The following is a 19,698-nucleotide window of genomic DNA, read 5'->3' as shown; positions in this document are numbered from 1 at the left end:
CAGATATCAGTGACTGACAGATATCTCTGTATACACACTTACACAGGGAATACTATGAATCACTGATAACACTTCCCCCGTGTACAGATATCAGTGACTGACAGATATCTCTGTATACACACTTATACAGGGAATACTATGAATCACTGATCACACTTCCCCGTGTACAGATATCAGTGACTGACAGATATCTCTGTATACACTTACACAGGGTATACTATGAATCACTGATCACACTTCCCCGTGTACAGATATCAGTGACTGACAGATATCTCTGTATACACACTTACACAGGGTATACTATGAATCACTGATCACACTTCCCCCGTGTACAGATATCAGTGACTGACAGATATCTCTGTATACACTTACACAGGGTATACTATGAATCACTGATCACACTTCCCCGTGTACAGATATCAGTGACTGACAGATATCTCTGTATACACACTTATACAGGGAATACTATGAATCACTGATCACACTTCCCCGTGTACAGATATCAGTGACTGACAGATATCTCTGTATACACTTACACAGGGTATACTATGAATCACTGATCACACTTCCCCGGTGTACAGATATCAGTGACTGACAGATATCTCTGTATACACACTTACACAGGGTATACTATGAATCACTCATCACACTTCCCCCGTGTACAGATATCAGTGACTGACAGATATCTCTGTATACACACTTATACAGGGAATACTATGAATCACTGATAACACTTCCCCCGTGTACAGATATCAGTGACTGACAGATATCTCTGTATACGCACTTACACAGGGTATACTATGAATCACTCATCACACTTCCCCCGTGTACAGATATCAGTGACTGACAGATATCTCTGTATACACACATATACAGGGAATACTATGAATCACTGATAACACCTCCCGCGTGTACAGATATCAGTGACTGACAGCTATCTCTGTAAGCACACTTACACAGGGAATACTGTGAATCACTGGTAACACTTCCCCCGTGTACAGATATCAGTGACTGACAGCTATCTCTGTATACACTTACACAGGGAATACTATGAATCACTGGTAACACTTCCCCCTTGTACAGATATCAGTGACTGACAGCTATCTCTGTATACACACTTACACAGGGAATACTGTGAATCACTGATAACACCTCCCGCGTACACATTTAAATGTATAAATTACAAGTTTCACTGAATCTTTCCTCACAAAACTATTTATCAATCTGCTCAGCTCCTCCTGCTCTATAACATGCACTGCATTTTGTGGTGACAAGTTCTCTTTAAAGGGGTTGTCCAGCTTTTGAATACATTTAGGGTCTACTCTCCCCACCACACTTGTGGAGGGAAGCATACTTACCTGCTTTGCGTGACTCGATTCTCACCCCTTCCGTTTGCAGCTCTCTGATCCCCTGTCATCACCTTACGAAATGGATGAGGGTCATGTGTGCCACATCAGCCAATGCAGTAAATTACTGGGTCACATGTCACTTGGGGGACCTGCCACCACTGAAGCCAGTCATTGGCTGCAGCAGCATACATGAACACAGTCCATTCAAGAAGTTGACAAGCAGAGAACCACATACCGAAGGATCTGGAATCGAGCGGCAGGAGGAAATGTATGCTTTTCTCATCAGGAAAAATTTGTTCCATAGGTAGAGAACCCCTTCAAGGACGATAGGAACTGAGTAAGTCAGATATGAACAGAGCCTTAACGGATAGATGGTAGACTGATGTGTGGCATCCAGTGTCAAGCAGCTGCTGCCAAGACAAAGAAAATCACAGGATGCCATCAGATGGTGATTGGAGGCTCATGAAAGGCCAATATGTCGGTCTATCTAATGGTCTCTAATTGAGTGTATTGGAATGAAAGAAAGTTTCTACACCAACATAGAAGAGGATTCTTTACTTTAAGAGCAGTGAGACTATGGAGCAGATGGCCAGGATGACAGGTTATGGTTGCTAGAAACAGGCGGTGGATACAGGGATTTATTCAGATTGCTGTATTTGGAGTTGGGAAGGAACATTAGCTTTTGTGTCGTTTTGGCTTCTATATGGATTTCAGTCTTTTTTTCAGCCTTATTATGTTACTATAAAATGACATTATTGCTGTGCACATTGTAGGACATATATAACGTTACATAAAGTGAAACATATTGCAGTCTAGATGGGACGGTGCTGATACATTTCTGGATCCAGTTACATGCTACATTGATGATTGACACATTGTTGACTATATGTAGCTCTATAAATGATAGAATTACAGTTGACAGGGTGATAAATCATCAATGATGTTAACATATTAGCCTCCATTTAAAGTGCAGCTATTAATATTTTGGTAAACATAGCATAGATATAGCTGGGCTGGGCAGGTCTTAGTACTGCATGCCAAAGCTGCAGAGCCGAGTTGGCTGAGCTCATTATGATTCACTATGATACCTCTGCTTCTTTATTGAACTGTAAGTAAAACTACTAAACTACTCACATTGACCAAAAATAATGCCCCCAAGAAGAAGTTGTTTGAATCGATAGTTTGTTGGATAAAACTGTACAATTGAAAGAAGGCTCTAGGACCCTGTTAGGCTGCCTACAGCCAGTATACAAGATGAGATACGGCCTCTAGCCGTGATACAAGATGAGATATGGCCTCTAGCCTTGATACAAGATGAGATACGGTTAGGCATGGAGACATACAGTTTCTGTATGGTATCCTGCGGCACATTTTCCCACCGATGTTGCAGCTGGGCCTGTAGATCCTGCACACTCATAGGTTGCCGAAGTTGGCGTCCTGGGTGATCCCATAAATGGTCGACTGACGATAAATATGGTGACCAGGCATCCAAGGAGGTATTGTAATCTGTCTGAGACATTCCTAGGAAACCCTTGCTGTGTGTGGGTGAGCATTACCCTGATGTAAAACGCCAGTTGGAAGCTCTGCCATGAGAGGTAACACATGTGGTGGCAGGATGTCCTGCATATATTGCTCTGCGGTTCATGTCCCTCATATCACTACTAGGGGTGGCCGACTGTCGTATGCATTGGCTATTCAGATCATCACACCAGCAGTTGGGGTAGTTGGTCGTTCCACAGCAAGGGCAGGATTGAAGTGCTGACCACAAGGCCTCCATACTCGAACCCAACGGATCCCAGACAGAACCTCGATTTATCGCAAAGATGATACATGTCCAGTCAGTAGCAGTCCAGGTTTCTCATTCACGACACCACTGCAAACGAAGGCAATAGTCTGTCAATGACAGGGCACATAATGGAGGCTGTGACACCAAATTCCAATTTCTAAATGCCTGGAAACTGTCCTGGCAGAGACAGGGATGTGTAATGAAGGTGCCACCAGTGTCTGGATGGTGGACAACGAAACTGAGGGAGCAGCTCATACTTCAGTGGTGGATCAAACAATCCTCTCTACTGGCGGTCTATCTGGGCTGTCGGAAGCCTCTTTGCTGTGTTGGTGTACTCTCACTTAACCACTGCTCCTAACAACTAGGTCACATCAGTCTAGATGGCGGGCAACTCATCGAAATGAGTATCCTGCTTCTCTCAATTCAATGATGCCCCCCCCCCCTCAACTGGGCAAACTATCATTAAGTGCATCATAGAGCCATGTCTAGCAGTCACCAATCTCACCAAGCGGTACACTACCCAAAAGCCCCTGATAGCATTTTTATAGGGCAGCGGGGGAACCAATTTTACATCCTCTTTGGCAAGACCCAGTTTCTAATCAGACCACACCTGTTATCATTTTCATATCTGACAGAGACATAACTGTTTGCCGAGTATAGCAGCAATCCGACATTTCTATCTACATGCATTATTTTTTTTTGTAATTGAGTGTATTTTAACTCATGGTGCAAAAAAGAGATTACAAATTCAGCTCTACTACTTCTGTCTTTGGTTCCTAACTTCCTGTCTAACATAATGTGGTCACATATATATGATGTACAGGTAAGCATTTATGCATGCACAGAAAATGGCTTTATATAGAATTGCAGGAGGCGCTTCTCAAACGTTGCAATCACATGAGATTGCAGTACACCATCGCGCTTTATTCTTGGATTTCTTGAGACTGGGAAATCAGAAATTACATAATCAATAGGCTAATAAAGGCAACGATAATCCAAAATGGTATTGCAATTTAACGTGACTGAAAAGTGCAATAATCAAGGCTCCGGAGTTCATCTGTGTGAATGCACATAGAAGGCGGTTGTGCGTGATATGAGAAGCCTCGTCTCCGCTCAAGGCTGAAACGTTCTGTGCGTCTGATTGTGCGGCGAGGGCTTTATTAGTGTGCCTGTGTCACGTGTGTGCTTCTTTGTCGCTGATCCCTTGCATTCCTCACAGTTCAGCTCTGCAGATGACACTCTTTGACTGGGAGACTTCTGCCTCTCTTCTTTGTGCTTTCCTACCATTCTAGCAGCTTGCGAATGCTAATTTATTATTAATAACGGCACGAATGCTAATTCCTCCCTAAAAATCTAAATGTACTTACAAAACCCCCCTAGACCCCTGATAATGCACATGCTGGCCTAGTTTATGTATCTCAAATGTAAATCTTACCACCTCCCAGGGTGAGCACATTTCATAAAATCGTCTTTAACTACCACTCAATAGATATTTCTGTAACGTTGGCCTAGATCCATCACACCTGGAGAAAGAACATGTCAAACCACCCCCTACCACCACCACCACCACCGCCAGTCTTCTAGGAATTAAATTTATCATGAAGCAATTGGTTGTCGAGGACTAGGGAGGGTTATGCTTGGGTTACGCTTGCCCTAATATACCCTCCATATTAAACCTGTCTCTTATTTTGCAGCCTTGAATGCCGCTTACTCAATGTTAACATGTTTGTCTGCTGCTCTCTCCCTGTCTGCACTCTACCTCACCGGTTTTCACGCCGGTCATTGTATTCACTAACGTTTACCTCTTTCACACACAGCTGTCTATGCATTTCGCCTTATCCCTCACTGCTTTAACCCACCTCCCCTTCCTTCCCCTTTCCAACTTTTCTCATTCGCCTCGATTTTTAACAGGGCAGCGATCCTTTTAGCCGCTGGCTTTGTGACTCACCAGTGCTGAATCCTAATTCTGTGTAACCCCATGTCTCTCTTTCTCTTGTTCTGTATTCACTGTATAAAAGCTGATCTTTTCTCAATGTGCTACTGCTCTGCATGCAGGGTCTGCTGCTTCTGTCCTTCCACCTTTTAAAATGAATGATGTCTCCGCTGACCTCCTTCACCGGTGTCTAACCTCTGCTTCCTCATGTCACTCTTTTCCTTTCAGGGGGACTTTGGAACCCAAGAGACTTTTGCAAATTGCAATCCAAAACCAAACAATTTAACTGTACAAACAAATTAATTTTCATGACTATGCATATACAGTTGCAAGAAAAAGTATGTGAACCCTTTGGAATGATATGGATTTCTGCACAAATTGGTCATAAAATGTGATCTGATCTTCATCTAAGTCACAACAATAGACAATCACAGTCTGCTTAAACTAATAACACACAAAGAATTAAATGTTACCATGTTTTTATTGAACACACCATGTAAACATTCACAGTGCAGGTGGAAAAAGTATGTGAACCCTTGGATTTAATAACTGGTTGAACCTCCTTTGGCAGCAATAACTTCAACCAAACGTTTCCTGTAGTTCCAGATCAGACGTGCACAACGGTCAGGAGTAATTCTTGACCATTCCTCTTTACAGAACTGTTTCAGCAATATTCTTGGGATGTCTGGTGTGAATCGCTTTCTTGAGGTCATGCCACAGCATCTCAATCGGGTTGAGGTCAGGACTCTGACTGGGCCACTCCAGAAGGCGTATTTTCTTCTGTTTAAGCCATTCTGTTGTTGATTTACTTCTATGCTTTGGGTCGTTGTAACGTTGCAACACCCATCTTCTGTTGAGCTTCAGCTGGTGGACAGATGGCCTTAAGTTCTCCTGCAAAATGTCTTGATAAACTTGGGAATTCATATTTCCTTCGATGATAGCAATCTGTCCAGGCCCTGATGCAGCAAAGCAGCCCCAAACCATGATGCCCCCACCATGCCCCCCATGATGCCCCCACCAGGTTTTGATGTTGGTGTGCTGTGACTCTTTTTCTCCACACATAGTGTTGTGTGTTTCTTCCAAACAACTCAACTTTGGTTTCATCTGTCCACAGAATATTTTGCCAGTACTGCTGTGGAACATCCAGGTGCTCTTGTGCAAACTGTAAACGTGCAGCAATGTTTTTTTGGACAGCAGTGGCTTCCTCTGTGGTATCCTCCCATGAAATCCATTCTTGTTTAGTGTTTTACGTATCATAGATTTGCAAACAGGGATGTTAGCATGTCAGAGACTTTTGTAAGTCTTTAGCTGACACTCTAGGATTCTTCTTCACCTCATTGAGCAGTCTGCGCTGTGCTCTTGCAGTTATCTTTACAGGACAGCCACTCCTAGGGAGAGTAGCAGCAGTGCTGAACTTTTTCCATTTATAGACAATTTGTCTTACCGTGGACTGATGAACAGCAAGGCTTTTGGAGATACTTTTATAACCCTTTCCAGCTTTATGCAAGTCAACAATTCTTAATCGTAGGTCTTCTGAGAGCTATTTTGTGCGAGGCATCATTCACATCAGGCAATGCTTCTTGTGAAAAGCAAACCCAGAACTAGTGTGTGTTTTTTATAAGGCAGGGCAGCTGTAACCAACACCTCCAATCTCATCTCATTGATTGGACTCCAGTTGGCTGACACCTCACACCAATTAGCTCTTGGAGATTTCATTAGTCTAGGGGTTCACATACTTTTTCCACCTGCACTGTGAATGTTTACATGGTATGTTCAATAAAAACATGGTAACATTTAATTATTTGTGTGTATTAGTTTAAGCAGACTGTGATTGTCTATTGTTGTGACTTAGATAAAGATAAGATCACATTTTATGACCAATTTGTGTAGAAATCCATATCATTCCAAAGGGTTCACATACTTTTTCTTGCAACTGTATATGTTGGCAAACACATATATATGATCTTTTTGCTTGAAATACCTAAGGGAGTGTGCTGTAATCTCACCTTGTGGTAGACCATCTAGTAAGCTACTATTCCCAACATACATGCTTTGAAAATTAACCAGAACCACAGATAGCTGAGGTCTAGCTGAAGCACATACTAGCCAACAATACCTATAGAAGAAGCCATCCTACACCATAGTTATAGAATTAGGCTAGTTTCACACTAACATTTTAGGCCTCCATCAGGCTGTTCCAGCAGAGATCAGCCGGGCAGGGCTCTCTGGATCCAGCATAGCCAGATGTCACTGCAGTGCCCACGACCCTATTTACTATAATGGGATCAGGTGGACATCTGGCCACTACCTGGCAAAAATGCCGAGATTCGGCCAGACAAAAAACATTGCAAGCAATAGTTTTTGTCCAGCTGTATCCCAGCATATCTGTGGGGTAGTGGCTGGATCTCCGCTGGATCACATTATAATCAATGGGACCAGCGGGTATTACGATAACAATCTAGAGATCCAAAGAGCACTGAAAGGCTTTTCTCTGCCAGAACAGCCTGCCAGAGACCTATAGCACAGATGTGAAAGAAGTCTTATTTGTAGATGACTAATTTGTCATTGGCAAATTAATTCAGTGCTCACATACAATGGCTGGTCAGTAGTTTTTAAAGACAAAAGTGTTAGGAGAACCTTTAAGACTACATTTACATAATAGTGAAAAAGGGCTGAGTGACTAAATTTTTTTACGGACGTCACACAGCATTTTCTAAGCAATGACAGTCTACGGCTGTATTTACACATCCATTTTCTCAACGGACCTAGCATACCTGCCATCCAGAAATATAATTAAGGGTTTCCCCAGCTACAGAGAATTCAGCTTCTCACTAGCCCTTCAAATGTGTGCTGTGACTTCCCACTGAGGTAGGGAGATAGCGAGCTGCCCAATTTAGTATTTGGGAAAAGCTGTTTATACAGCTGCTCTTGAGTCCGCAAAACGGAAATAAAAAACTTTACAACTTTCTTTGCCATCATCATGTGTGAATATTGAAAGAATACAAAATTTGTACAAATATAATAATATATGCCCTGTAGAAGAAGATGTAAATTAAACCTTTCTCGTTAGAAGGAAATCTAGATTGGCCAGCCTATTGAATCTAGACATAATACATCAGTACAGATCTGATGTGGTATCTGACCTGCCGCATTGAGCAGCTGAGCCATCTGACTCCTGACGGGGAAACAACTGAATAAATCCAATAGATAGAGCCAGCACCAGGCCACGGCTTGGAAGCAGCACATCCAGAAAAGCAACGAAGCCTCTAGGGTTTGTTGTATCACTAAATCCCTGACAGTCAGTCATGTGTTCGTGACTGCCAGGGCAAAGACTAACATAACAAACCATGACAGAATAGAAAAAATGAAAACATAAATTTCTTCACATTTCCCAAGAATCACCTCTATGAACAATACAGTATGCTGATATACTACAAATATAAGAGATTCTCATTCCCCGTTTGAATGAGCTAGCATAAAATTTCCTTGAAGATGTTCTCCATCACTCGCCCCAGGATCTGCTGTAAGGCCAGGCTTTTAATAAACATCTGGTAAATGTCACTGCATGTATAGCTTATTGACTGGTGTACTGCAGAAGGTCGACTTGGGCAAACTCCAATACCCTCTCAGGATCAATGGCTGATGCTGGCTTCCATTAATCCACTTCCTACGGCCATGGCATACAATTCCAGAGCAGCTTTTAACAATATGTCTTCTCTTTTTTTCTTTAAGATTTCCGTCAGGGGCAAAAACAACAAATACAACAGTGGTGCCGGGACAAGCGCAACCTGAAGAAAGTGACAAAAAAGCAGACCAGCGTTCATCAGTATCAGACCTTGTGAATTCCCTGACCAGCGAGATGCTCATGGTAAGTAAATGAGTCTTTGTCAATTGATTTAAGTTTTATGAGCCTTGGGCTCCACCCATCAGGTAGGCCGCACCTTATGTCACGTAGGGCACATGCTCTGTCCACTTCTCACAACATTTAGCATGTCCTACAGCTTTCCTCTTGTCCATCCTTGAGTGTCCTCCTCTCACTCTCACGGTACTGCACATTAACATATCAATACCCATCATTTAGATTTAGTGCAGAATTTACATCTAATGAGCCTTGGACTCCATCCATCAGGTAGGTTGCACATTGTGTCATGTATGGCACATGCTCTGTCCACTTCTCACAACATTTAGCATGCCCTACAGCTTTCATCTTGTCCATCCTTGAGTATCCTCCTCTCACTCTCACGGCAGTGCAAATTAACTTATCAACACCATTAATTTATATTCAGTGCCTGATTTATATCTCATGAGCCTTGTGCTCCACCCATCAGGTAGGCCGCACCTTATGTCACGTATGGCACAGGCTCTGTCCACTTCTCACAACATTTGGCTTGTCCCTCAAGTATCCTCCTCTCACTCGCAAAGCACTGCAAATGCCTAATTAACATATTAATACCCATAATTTGCATATGCTAATGTCCCCATCATTGAGTGCCTCACTCAATGTTTGCCTACAGGTATAGTAAATGAGGCACTGCCTGCAATTACTTACACTTCCATAGGTAGCAGGAGTATAGAGGTCACCCTGACCATTCTCAGCATGCCAGATTAATGTTGAATCAATAGACAGCCACTGAGAAACAAAGTGGAGGAAGCCGATTTGTTCTTGGCATAATTCCGGACAGTACAAAGGAAAAATAACATTAGCCAAAAAATGACATTAAAAAAATAAATAAAAATATCTATAATAAGTCATCTGAAAAGTTAGCAAGACAGATAGCAGGTAAAAGGCAAAAGGCCAATACATGGATGGAAGGAGTATAGCAAAGATCTATACCTTCAATGTGTATGTGTTGGTGCACGCTTGTGTGCAAACCGGACTTCCTTGCGATTAATGTTGTAGGAAATACAAAATTCTGAAAGTTCTTATGGTTTACTAAAATTATACTAAACCATTATTAAGCAGAAAAATATTATTTTGGTGGCCAAGAGTTTGTCTTTGATGATGATTTGGAGCATCAGATGTTACTTCACATCTTAAAGACATTTTCCAGAATTAGGATATTAATGGCCTATCCTCAATATAGGCTATTAATATCAGATCAGTGGGGGTCCGACTCTTGGCCCACCAATGATATGTGAACTCTACAGCCTCTTCCTTGTTTACATCTGGTTGTCTACCTGCACGACATCTACTTAGTGTTACCGGTAGAGGATATTACAGCTTCATCCGATTCTCTTGAACAAGACGAAGCTGCAGTATTCTTCACAAATTCTACAAATTAGACTGTGTGCAGGTAGACGGCCACATGTAAGCAATGAAGATGCTGTACAGCTCACATATGCTACGCAGCTCCATCAAACAGCTGATCAGTGGGATGCCAATAGTCAGACCCCTATCGTCTGATATTGATGACCTATCCTGAGGATCGGCCATCAATACCCTGAACCAAGAACACTCCTTTAAGAGCCTGCTAATGCAGGACAGTTGAGGTTCTGTATCCATAAAGTGAAGTTCAGCATAAAATATTGAACCTATGTAGGTTACGAACAACAAAATGGTGCTCAATGGTAGAAATTCACTTTTACATTGGCTAATGGATTGGCCTATCAGTTGCACAAAATATCAGTAAACGTAATGTCTTCTTAAAAGCCAAGCTTTATTATTTCAAATGGGCATCCATTATAAAACCTTGCATACGCTGTTCGAACACTCTTGGTTAAGAACTCCCTGACCTCATACAAAATTGATCTTCAGCACAAAATATTGAACCTGTTTAGATTACGACAGTCAACAGTAGACCTTCCGTTTAAAACTGGCTAATGGATTGGTCTAGTCTGTCCTAATGGTTAGTGAATCCAAAACTGGAAAATGACCTTTTCACATCATGCTAGTTGAGTATCAAAGAGCACATGTCATACCTCCAGCCAGAGTTCTCGGTCACAGCTAAAAGTGACTTTGTCTTTTGCGTGGATGTCCATCTTATTACATGTTGGTCTTGTAGCTGGAATGACCTGATGGTATGTTCTGTCAACATCAGCAGTTTGCTGGTGCAGTTCAACTCAACCACCCAATATTGGCTTGATGGTAATAAACTTGTAGTAACCAAACCTGTAGTGACCACAGTCAAGATATGAATGGTAGAAAAACGACAGAGTTGCTTTGATTCAACAGACTGGAATATATTCAAAGAATCCACCAGTGACCTAAATGAATACACTGACGCTGTGACGTCATATATTACCTTTTGCGAAGAGTCCTGCATCCCCATCAAAAAGTGCACCAGGTACAACAACGATAAACCCTGGTTTACATGGCATTTTAGGAAGCTGCGCCTCGATAAAGAAAGGGCATATCGTACAGGCGATAAAGTCCTCTATAAAGCTGCCAGATACAAACTGCAGAAGGCCATCACTGTTTCAAAAAAAACGATTATTCAAAAAGACTTGAAGAAAAATTTTCCACAATGGAGTCTTCCACAATATGGAAGTCTTTACATGAAATTACCAACTACAGAAGGAAAGCCCCACAATCATTAGATAACCTGCAGCTTGGAAATGAGCTGAACACATTCTATTGTAGGCTTGATACAACCAACAATAGCCATCCACTACTAGTCAATTCGCATAATTTTCCAACAGGAAAACCGAGCACCCCAGCCAGTCAACGTCTCCATGCCCTGCGGTGCCTCACCATCTACACAACACGGGATGTCAGCCACAATCTGCTGACCTGTCCCCAAAATAGCATCCACTATCATTATGCCAATTAGATGTAAACAATCTTTTCAAAAGACAAAATATTAAGAAAGCAGCCGACCCAGACTCTGTGTCTGCGAAATGTTTGAAATTCTGTGCTGATCCGCTAGCCTTTGTTTTCACAGACATATTTAAATCATCTCTGGAACTCTCAATGGTCCCTGCCTGTTTTAAACGCTCAACCATTGTCCCAGGTCCTAAAAAATCTATACCTACATGTCTAAATGACTATAGGCCTGTTGCCCTTATATCATTGGTCATGAAAGCATTTGAAAAACTGATAATGGCTTATCTGAAATCCATCACAGATCCCCTGCTGGACTCTCTGCAATTTGCCTACAGGTCTAATAGATCTGCAGATGATGCTGTAAACATGTGTATGCATTAGGTACTAGAACATCTAGACTCCCTGGGAACCTATGCCAGAATTTCAGCTCTGCATTTAATACCATAATACCATCGCTGCTACACAGCAAGCTCTCCCACCTACACATACCTGAATCCATCTGCAAATGGATGACCAATTTCTTAACCGACAGGAGACAACAGGTTAGACTTGGGAAACACACCTTAAGCTCTTTGACAGTCAGTACTGGAGCTCCCCAGGGCTGTGTGCTTTCCCCACTGCTCTACTCAATGTACACCAATAAACTGCATCTCCACAGACCCATCTGTCAAGGTTCTGAAGTTTGCAGATGACACAACAGTAGTTGGTCTCATACAAAATGGGGATGTCTGCATATAGGCATGAAGTGGGACAGCTTTCCTCCTGGTGCAGCAACAACAACTTCGAACTTAATGCTCTTAAGACCATGGAGATGATTATAGACTTTAGGAGATCTCCCCCTAATCATAAATGGATCTACAGTAACCCGAGTAGAGTCATTCAAGTTTCTTGGGACCACAATTTCCAACAACCTAAAATGGAACAACAATATTGTCTCTATCATCAAGAAAGCTCAACAGAGGATGTACCACCTGCGGCAGCTGAAAAAGTTTGGCCTACCACAAAAATTTATGGTGCAGTTCTACACCGCGATCATCGAATCCATCACGACATCATCTATGACTGTATGGTTTGGCTCCTGCTCAGTATTAGAAAAGGTGAGACTGCAGCGCATCATCTGAACAGCGGGAAGGATAATTGGCTGTAGCTTACCTTCCCTGCAGGATCTTCACGCTAGCAGGTGTAGAAAGAGAGCGGCTAAGATTGCCTCAGACCCCTCTCACCCCGCTCACTCCATCTTCCAGCCTATGCCTTTAGGAGTGAGATACCGTTCAGTGGCTACAAGAACTTCCAGGCACAGGAACAGCTTTTTCCCTCAGGCAGTTGCCTTGCTTAATGCAGAACCACGCTAAGTCTACTTTCACACTTGCGTTTTGGCTTTCCGTTTGTGAGATCCGTTCAGGGCTCTCACAAGCGGTCCAAAACGGATCAGTTTGCATTCTAATGCATTCTGAATGGAAAAGGATCCGCTCAGAATGCATCAGTTTAGTCTCTATTGCGCTTTGGTGTCTGCCTGATGAAACTGAGCCAAACGGATCCGTCCTGACACACAATGTAAGTCAATGGGGACGGGTCCGTTTTCACTGACACAATCTGGCACAATAGAAAACTGATCCGTCCTCCATTGACTTTCAATGGTGTTCATGACGGATCCGTCTTGGCTATGTTAAAGATAATACAAACGGATCTGTTCTGAACGGATGCAAACGGTTGTATTATCTGAACGGATCCGTCCATGACAGATCCGCACAAAACGCGAGTGTGAAAGTAGCCTAAAGCTGCTATGACTTGAAAGCATTACAGCACAAAACTGAAAACGAACACTTCTCCCTGTTTATTGCCACTAAAACATACATACTGTCCTTGTCCTGCACTATCCATACTGTCTGTCCTTGTTCTGTTTTGTTTGTGTCTTTTAAGCAATTGCCAAGTCAAATTCCTTGTAAGTGCAAACTTACGGTATTTGGCCAAATAAATTGATTCTGATTCTGAAACCTCTATTTTCCTGTTAAAGTATATATTGAGAATAGCATTTTTTTCAAAGGTTCGTTGGGGATCTCTTTCACCAGACTAGAAATTTGCAGTGAACCAGAGTGATTTGCATAGAATTTTTACATTTACGGTACTTATCTCTAGCGGTCAGTAAAAAAATAGGGAATTAGCCAGAAGGGAGACTGAAACCTTAAAACAATAACGTGCAAGTCATCTTTTTTTCTGATATGAAGATATTTCCGGAACAATAGATAGTGTTTCTGCAGCACTGATACAACAGATTAAATATCCTGGGGATGTGAAATCCAAACCAAGCTGCTTCAAGCAGTGGAAAACGTAATTTTCAGCAGCCACATAGACAAGCATACATGGCAGATCTTCATAAGTAGCAATCATTAAGGGTTAGCTAAGGCCTCGTTCACATCACCGTTTCTCCTTTCCGTTCTGTGACCAATGAATGTGAGAACGGAAAGGACGGATTCTGCAGATAACTGAGACCTAACTGAGCGTAACGGAGCCTAAAGACCCCATAGACTATAATGGGGTCCGTTCGGTGTCCGCTCAGAACATGATTTTTGAGCGGAGATGAGAGTCCTGCATGCAGTTATCTGCAGAATGTGTCCTTTCCGTTCTCCTGCTCCTCAACGGAGCCAGAGAAACGGTGATGTGAACGAGGCCTAAGTGAGATGCAGAAACACTGGAAATTCTGGATGTCTTAACACCTTTAGATGGATACACAACTAAATAGGTAACTGGCCAACAGAAATATTACCTATTTGTAGGTACTGGGGCTTTGCTGGAAAATGTCCCACCCTCTCCCTTTGTAGGATATAGTATCCCAATTGCCTATGCCCTTGATGCTCAAGTATTTATTTTATTTATTTATTTTATGCACTTATATAGCGCTGACATATTCCGCAGCGCTTTACAGACATTAGCATCCAACTGTCCCCAATGGGGCTCACAATCTAAGGTCCCCCCTATCAGTATGTCTTTGGAATGTCACTAGCTGTATATTTTTTTAAATCCTGAAATATTGCAGTATTCACAGAGAGAGAGAGATGAATTTTTAAACGTATACTGTGTACACTTGTGGGCATGCTGAGCAGTCAATGAGAAGGCAGGATTTAAACCAAGAGTAACATTTTATTATATAGATGGAAACAGCTAGCACACGATCACGTCATTGATAATAAGAGAATGAAAACAGTCCCTCCAACCTGCACAGTTACATTTAAATATGGCACAGAGCATGCCCACTACATTTTCTCGTAGAGAAATCAATACGTGTTTCTGAGTTGGTGGTGTTAAAGAGATTTTCCAAGACTTTTCTCCAAAGAGTTTACTCATGATACGAAACCCCTAGACCCCCGCTGATCAGAGGGTGCTCGCATTAGTGCCACAGCCTTCTTGCAGCTTTCCCTTGGCCATTGATGTCACATTCATTGGTCACATGGACTAGGCACAACTCAGCTACGATACTAAGTACAGCCGCTATGAAATGGCAGGCGCTGTGTTGGATGAGCTGAGAAAAGGCCACTGCCCTCAAAGTAGCGCTGATGCCTTCTCAAATAGATGATTGGCGGGGGTCTCAGGTGTTGGACCCCCACCGATCAGATGCTGATGACCTATGCAGGGGATTGGTCATCAGTAGAAAAGTCTCAGAAAAGCCTTTTAAGTCTGGTCCCACACGGAGCAATCAAGTTTGGAAGTTCTGTGTCTTTGTTGCCTGAGTTGGTAAACTACAATATCTACTTTTGCAGTTGCAGTGAGATATTTACATAATGGTGTGTACATGTAGAAAACTGGATATTTGGTTGGCGTAGTGGGTGAAAATGTCCAGAAAGCTGGCTCCTCGTCAACTGATATGGGATGACTAATGTGAAAACCCTGGCTGTGTCCCTAAATCTCTCGGATCTGTACTTGATAGTACTGGGCATACTAAAAATGGATGGAGCCCTCACCTGTAAAATATTGTTTGTATGTATTGTATTTGGCTTTTAGACAATGTCTTCATGTCTAGCTCCTTTTTCTTTTCTCCTATTACTTTACTCTTTAACAAAAGCATAAATTAAAGAGATTTTCCCAGATTATGATATTGAGGACCTATCCTGAAGATAGGTAATCAGTATCTAATCGTGGGGGTTTGGCTCCTGGCATGCCTGCCGATCAGCTGTTAGAGGAGGCCCTGGCGCTCCTATAAGCGCAGTGGCCTCTCGCTAAGCCAGTGACATTACGTTAATCGGTCACGTGGCTAGGAGCAGCTCAATCCCATTGAAGAGCTGCAATACACTGGACAGTGCTCTGCTTGGTTAGCTGAGAGGAGGTCCCCTCAAACGGCTGATCGGCGAGGGTGCCAGAGCACCATGATCACATATTGATGACCTATCCTGAGGATAGGTCATCAATATTAGAACCATGGAAATCCCTAGTTACCATAGTTCAGTTGCTATCCTAACACCACATATAACTTTGACCCTTCTTTTCAATGGTTCAAGCATTACCAATAGCTAGTATGGTGAAGCCAATTTCCATCAGAATAAGCACAGTTGGGGCTAGATATAAGTTCTGACTTCTACTAACTACTTTTGACGAATCCCAAGACTAAGCATATACCTAGGGTGTGTTGGGAGAAAGGATTCTGACATAATAAATGAATTTCAAAACTTCACATGTAATAGGCATTTCAAAAGTCTACTCATGGCACGTCTTCATCCTGGCACTATCTAGCGGTATTAGTTCCGAAATGCCCTATTCACTGATTGACATTGACTCAGTGGATCAAGACAGCATTAACTGGAACCAATTTCCTTACTTATTCTAGATGAGGTTTCTTCTCACCTTAAAGAGGTGGAAGATGCACACTCCAATTATTATATTGAGACACTACAATGTATTTATGACCCGTTGTGTACTGACTTATAGTACTGACTGTACAGTCCCTCTGACGTTGTCCTTGTTTCTCAAGGAACAGGTTCAGTGGAGCAGTATGGGGGTAGTGAGATGGAAATCCTGAGTGTTATTACATGTGACAGCCCCCAGCGGGGAGACCCAGTGGCTGGCAGTGAATGAAAAATTACTATAAATATAGAGAAAAGTAAGAGTTCAATGGAAAGGAGGACATCCTATTATCCACAGGGGATTTGTGGTCATACCCTCCTGCCGACCGCAAACAGAAATAAGCTAATAGCCAGAAACAGACTTGGCCATTCTGCCGCCAATCATCCAAACACTTCAAGTTAACAAGAAGCCATATTCTACATATTTACAACAAATAATAATGTCAAGCATTGGGTTTCTGCGGTGTTCATATACAGGTCTGTAGGCTTTACGTAACCAAGAAGACAACAGGCAGCAGGAAGAAAGCTCATTGCTGGATAGTTTAACTCATTAACTTTGAGACACTGAAACTGATTATAAAGAAATGGGTCTCATAGGAGCCAACGGAGATGGAAGTCGTCTTCTATTACTTGGCTGTTATATAAGCATGATTGCATTGCCTAGCAAGGTACAGGTGCTTAATGACATTCCACTAACATCAAGAATGAACGCAGTCATTGGGCAGATCATTAGCTCTCAGCATAGATATTCCATTTAATACACTTTACTAGGAAGCACTACTATAATGAAACATCCCATACTGGGTTATGAGGGCTGAGGAATTCAAGCAGAGTCTACTTAAAAATAAATGAAACTCAATAATGTTGACACAGAGAGTGGGTCTGAATTTTTTTATGAAGTAAAGGCCAACACAATATATGGCTTCTTTTCTAAAATTGCCTTCCTAAGACTTTTCCTGACTTAGCAGTGTGTAGCAAAAGTGGCCAACAAGAAAAAGGTGCCCATGGGGTGTATATGACAGAGTATGCAGTTCTTCGAGAGTAAACCACCAGTGAAAGCTGAGGAGCGAGAGCAGAGGGTGGCACAATCGATGTTAACGTCATTCTCTGTGGGCAAAGGCCAATCAACCGGAGAAGTAGGACAACCACAAAAATGGGTAGACTGATTGAGTCTCACTATAAGGTGAGAGCTGACTGGCACAGGATCACAACCAATAAAGTAAAAAGCTTTAAAGCCTTTATTACATATTGCTTTTCACATGGACAATGTGTTTTGGATTGCTAAGGACCCCTTTTCAAGTTTAGACGCAGGAAGCGAGTATCTCCTAGGTTTCGCCACTGTAGCCAGAGATGGGACTTAGCTGGTGTGACGTGTGTAGAACCATCCCTGATTTAGCAGTGTACAGGGTTTGATTACAAGTAGGGCTTATGGGGCATGTGCTTGGGGCCTCCTGCATTTTGGTGTCCAAGGAGGTCTACCCAACCCATCCTCCTTACCCAGGTTGTATCCATCTATCTATCTCTGTACGTCTATCTGTCTGTCTGTCTATCTATCATATCTATCTATCGGGCAGTCACTATTTATATGGATAGTTTATACACTGCTCAGTTCTAGGACATCCATGCATCATAAAACTGGGGATACCCCGATAGCAGCTTAGCAAGCCTATCTAGCTAAGTTTAGGTGGAGACACATGGTTGCGACTCTCTTATCTGAAGTCTGAGGGAGTTACTTTCTAAATTATCCCCATATCTCCCATAGACTTAAAGGGGTTGTCCAGCAGGATTACAATTTTTATATAAATCAGAATGTCTAAAAAAAAGAAGCATTACTCATCTCACCGATTCTTCACCACTGCTGGTCTGATGCATACCGGTCCCCGCTGCTCTCTTTCCTAGTCCCAGCTAGACACACAGGAATTGACAGAAGATGCCTGTTCAACCAATCAATGTCCACAGCGGTGACTTGCCTCAGCCATTAGCTGGATGAGCAGGTACTTCTTGTGTGTTGAGCTGGTGTCAGGAAGTAGAGATGAGTGAATACCCCAAAAATATCACAACGACAGCCATGGAGGATGGGTGAGGCACGTAATTATTTTTGTTTGTAACTTGCTCTGTGCCACATACAAAATATGCATTCCACTGGACAGCCTCTCTAAGTGGAGAAGACCAAGGGTCTTAGCATGTACCTGGGGAAAAGCTCCTGGTGCATACACAGCCTATCACTAGGGCTCCACTAACCTAACAGAGGCCAATAGGGTGTCCTTTTAGCTTCCGTCAAGCTGGTATACATCAATATGCATACATGTGTTCCATTCGGTAAAAGAGTATAACACGCAGTATATATTGTTTTATAGTGGGAGCCTATCGGTGATATACAGTATCTTGCTATATGCCCATACAGTGGGATACGCTACAGTCTACAGAGATATACGGCCAAAGCTTTACCTGGTGTATACATCAAACGGAGGCTGAAGACGTGATGTGAATGGGGCCTAAGCAGTCATTTCTAATAGTATCAGTCACATTATTTCCAAGTTGAGTCTGTCTATAAAGCTTCCAATTATTTACTCTGTCTCCTCTGGATTCTGAGTCATATGTCATCAAAATTTAATAGGTTTCCCGCAAGGGTTTGGTTAAATAAGTCTAGCACAGGCTCTGAGGTGCCTGTTTAAATAACCCACAGCTACCTGATGATTTACCACTCTCTGTAGTACATTATCTTCCTTCACCACCTATTGTAGTACGCTAAACAGTCAACCAGCTAGAGTTACGATATTTTCTTCCTGGCGCGGTATTATATAAATTAAATTAAGTGAACGGAACGTGTGCAGCAGCCGGACTGCCACATGCATTGCACTATTACTACGTATGTTTTTATCACATTTTCTATACTTGCATTGAATTAAACCATTGGAAGACTATGGAAGCGATATGTAATTGGCTTTTATTGCTCGCAGACTTAGTTGATGAAGAGCGGGAATATGGTTTCATGTATTACATCACTTATATCCTTCTCTTAAAGAGGTTATCCC

The 19,698-nt window shown here is 42.3% G+C and overlaps 1 protein-coding gene across 2 annotated transcripts in view; it reads left to right on the top strand.

Annotated features, from left to right (window-relative positions):
- SYT7 (synaptotagmin 7) overlaps positions 1-19,698 on the top strand; it is a 384,370-nt gene that overhangs the window by 312,412 nt on the left and 52,260 nt on the right. For both annotated transcript variants that reach the window (XM_040409405.1, XM_040409404.1), the window contains one exon: positions 8,801-8,936. In XM_040409405.1, the coding sequence (XP_040265339.1) occupies positions 8,801-8,936 (136 nt within the window). The remainder of the gene's footprint in view (positions 1-8,800; positions 8,937-19,698) is intronic.

The sequence above is a fragment of the Bufo bufo genome, chromosome 10, assembly GCF_905171765.1.
Source record: "Bufo bufo chromosome 10, aBufBuf1.1, whole genome shotgun sequence".
NCBI classification, from domain to species: Eukaryota; Metazoa; Chordata; class Amphibia; order Anura; family Bufonidae; genus Bufo; species Bufo bufo.
Note: the sequence above shows the minus strand (reverse complement) of the source record. Positions and strands in the feature narration are given on the sequence as shown.